This window comes from Tyto alba, unplaced genomic scaffold (genome assembly GCF_018691265.1).
Source record: "Tyto alba isolate M040663 unplaced genomic scaffold, T.alba_DEE_v4.0 Super-Scaffold_12, whole genome shotgun sequence".
Taxonomy (NCBI): domain Eukaryota; kingdom Metazoa; phylum Chordata; class Aves; order Strigiformes; family Tytonidae; genus Tyto; species Tyto alba.
Genome location: NW_024881274.1, coordinates 6,649,181 through 6,651,020, shown reverse-complemented (window position 1 = coordinate 6,651,020; position 1,840 = coordinate 6,649,181). Strand labels below are relative to the sequence as shown.

The following is a 1,840-nucleotide window of genomic DNA, read 5'->3' as shown; positions in this document are numbered from 1 at the left end:
CCGCCTGGGGTAGCGCGGGGGCGGGAAGGGGGAACGGGGCGGGGGGGGGGGGGGCGGCGCTTTCGCCCCACGCGTGGGCGCGCAGGGAGAGGCGGGCTCGCAGGGCACAGCTCTTGTTTGCAACACGCCCGCGCAGCGCGACGTTCCGCCCCCCGGGACCCGCGGCCCCTGGGTCTTCGCATCAGTTCCCCTCCTGCTCCCCTCCTCCATCTCCTCCTTCATTTTCTCCTTCTTTTCCTCCTCCATCTCCTTCTTCATCTCCTCCTTCTCCGTCGTTTCCACGTTCCTCACAGTTCCCGGCACCTTCTTTTTGCTTCGCCTCTTCCCGAGTCCCGGTGCTTTGTTCGCTTCCCTCCCCCGCGCTGCCCCTCTCGACGCTGCCGTCTCTCGGGGTTTCGCGGCCGAAATCATCATCTGCGGAGGAAAAACCACCCTGAGGGCTCGGTCCGGCCCTGCGAAGTCCGGGGGGCGCAAGGTAGGACCCCCGGGAGCAGGACCCGCTCGGGGCCGAGGCCGGGCCCGTGGGGAGGTGCTGCCACCTCCCGCTCCGGCCCGACATCGCCCCGGTCGGGGCGGGCGGCCGGAGGAGCCGGCGCTGTCACACGGGTCGGAATTCAGTCCTTGCGGGGGAATCGGTCCCGCGTGAATTCTGAGATGCAGCGGGTGCGTTCGAAGGCCTCCACGCTGTGGATCTCCTTTATTCACAGCCACTTCCACAGTCGCGTTTTGCTTCCGACTGCGTCCTGGGCTGCCACCCTGGGCTCTGGAGCTGCTCTCCGTGTCATTAAAAGCCGGTTTTTAAATGGACGGCACTGAAGAAGGAAACCAGGCTCCTCCACTGTTACCAAGGCTCCACCCGCACACCAGAGTCACAGGGGGGTTTGGGTTGGGAGGGACCCCAAAGCCCGTCCAGTCCCCCCCCCCCCGGGCAGGGACACCTTCCCCCAGACCGGGCTGCTCGGAGCCCCGTCCCGCAGTCGCCTCCTTTGGTTTATACCAGCTCAAGATTAAACCATCACTGCCAAAAAACTGAAGCCACAAACTGTAACTACGCTATGGCTTCACAGATAAATCCGTTCCTGCTCCTGTGTACTAGCACAGAGAATGCAGGGTGGGCCAGAAATGTGGGTGCTGGCTACCGGGGAATGGGGTGCTTTGTTCCCACGCCTCGGCCTGTGCTCCAGGGAAGGGAAGTGGAGAACTTTTATATTTACGGGGTGCAGAGGCCTAAATCACAATTACCTTTAACAGAGTAAATTGCCACTTCTTCTCTTTTTTTGTTCAGCTCTTCGATGAAGCTTTTGCTCACATCATCTAGGGCCTGAAAGTGATGTGGTTTATTAATAGAAGCTCTAGAAATGCAGTTACATACTTAAGTTTTTCCTGTTTTGTGTTGATCTCTGCTGTCGTTCCCCGGTCCTTTCCCACTGTAAAACTCTTCAACAATACACTTCATTTCTGCCTGCAGCAATTCTTACCGGATTCATCCCTTAGCAGATGTCTCCCCCTCCCCCCCCCCCGAAGATCCCACCTCTCTCACACCATCACTCTTCTCCTGGCAGGAGAAAGGGCTCTGCCGGAGCACAGGATGCCCAGGAGGGATCACCCAGGAGGGATCATCAGGGAGAGATCACCCGAGAGAGATCGCCCAGGAGGGATCACCCAGGAGGGATCATCAGGGAGGGATCACCCGAGAGAGATCGCCCAGGAGGGATCACCCAGGAGGGATCGCCCGGGAGGGATCATTGGGGAGGGAGGTGTCTGTGCGGTGACCGGTGCCTGGCGGGCCGGCTGGGGACAGATCCCCCCCGCCCCCGGCCGTGAAGGCTGGCTGCCAGAG

At 60.9% G+C, this 1,840-nt stretch overlaps 1 protein-coding gene across 6 annotated transcripts in view; it reads right to left on the bottom strand.

Moving 5' to 3' along the window:
- Positions 1-97: 97 nt before the first annotated feature.
- The window catches only part of ODAD4 (outer dynein arm docking complex subunit 4), a 43,050-nt gene continuing 41,307 nt past the window's right edge, over positions 98-1,840 (bottom strand). For all 6 annotated transcript variants that reach the window (XM_033002088.2, XM_033002089.2, XM_042787247.1 and 3 more), the window contains 2 exons: positions 1,243-1,321; positions 98-414 (listed from right to left, as the gene is read on the bottom strand). In XM_033002088.2, the coding sequence (XP_032857979.1) occupies positions 182-414; positions 1,243-1,321 (312 nt within the window). In that variant the 3' untranslated portion in view covers positions 98-181. The remainder of the gene's footprint in view (positions 415-1,242; positions 1,322-1,840) is intronic.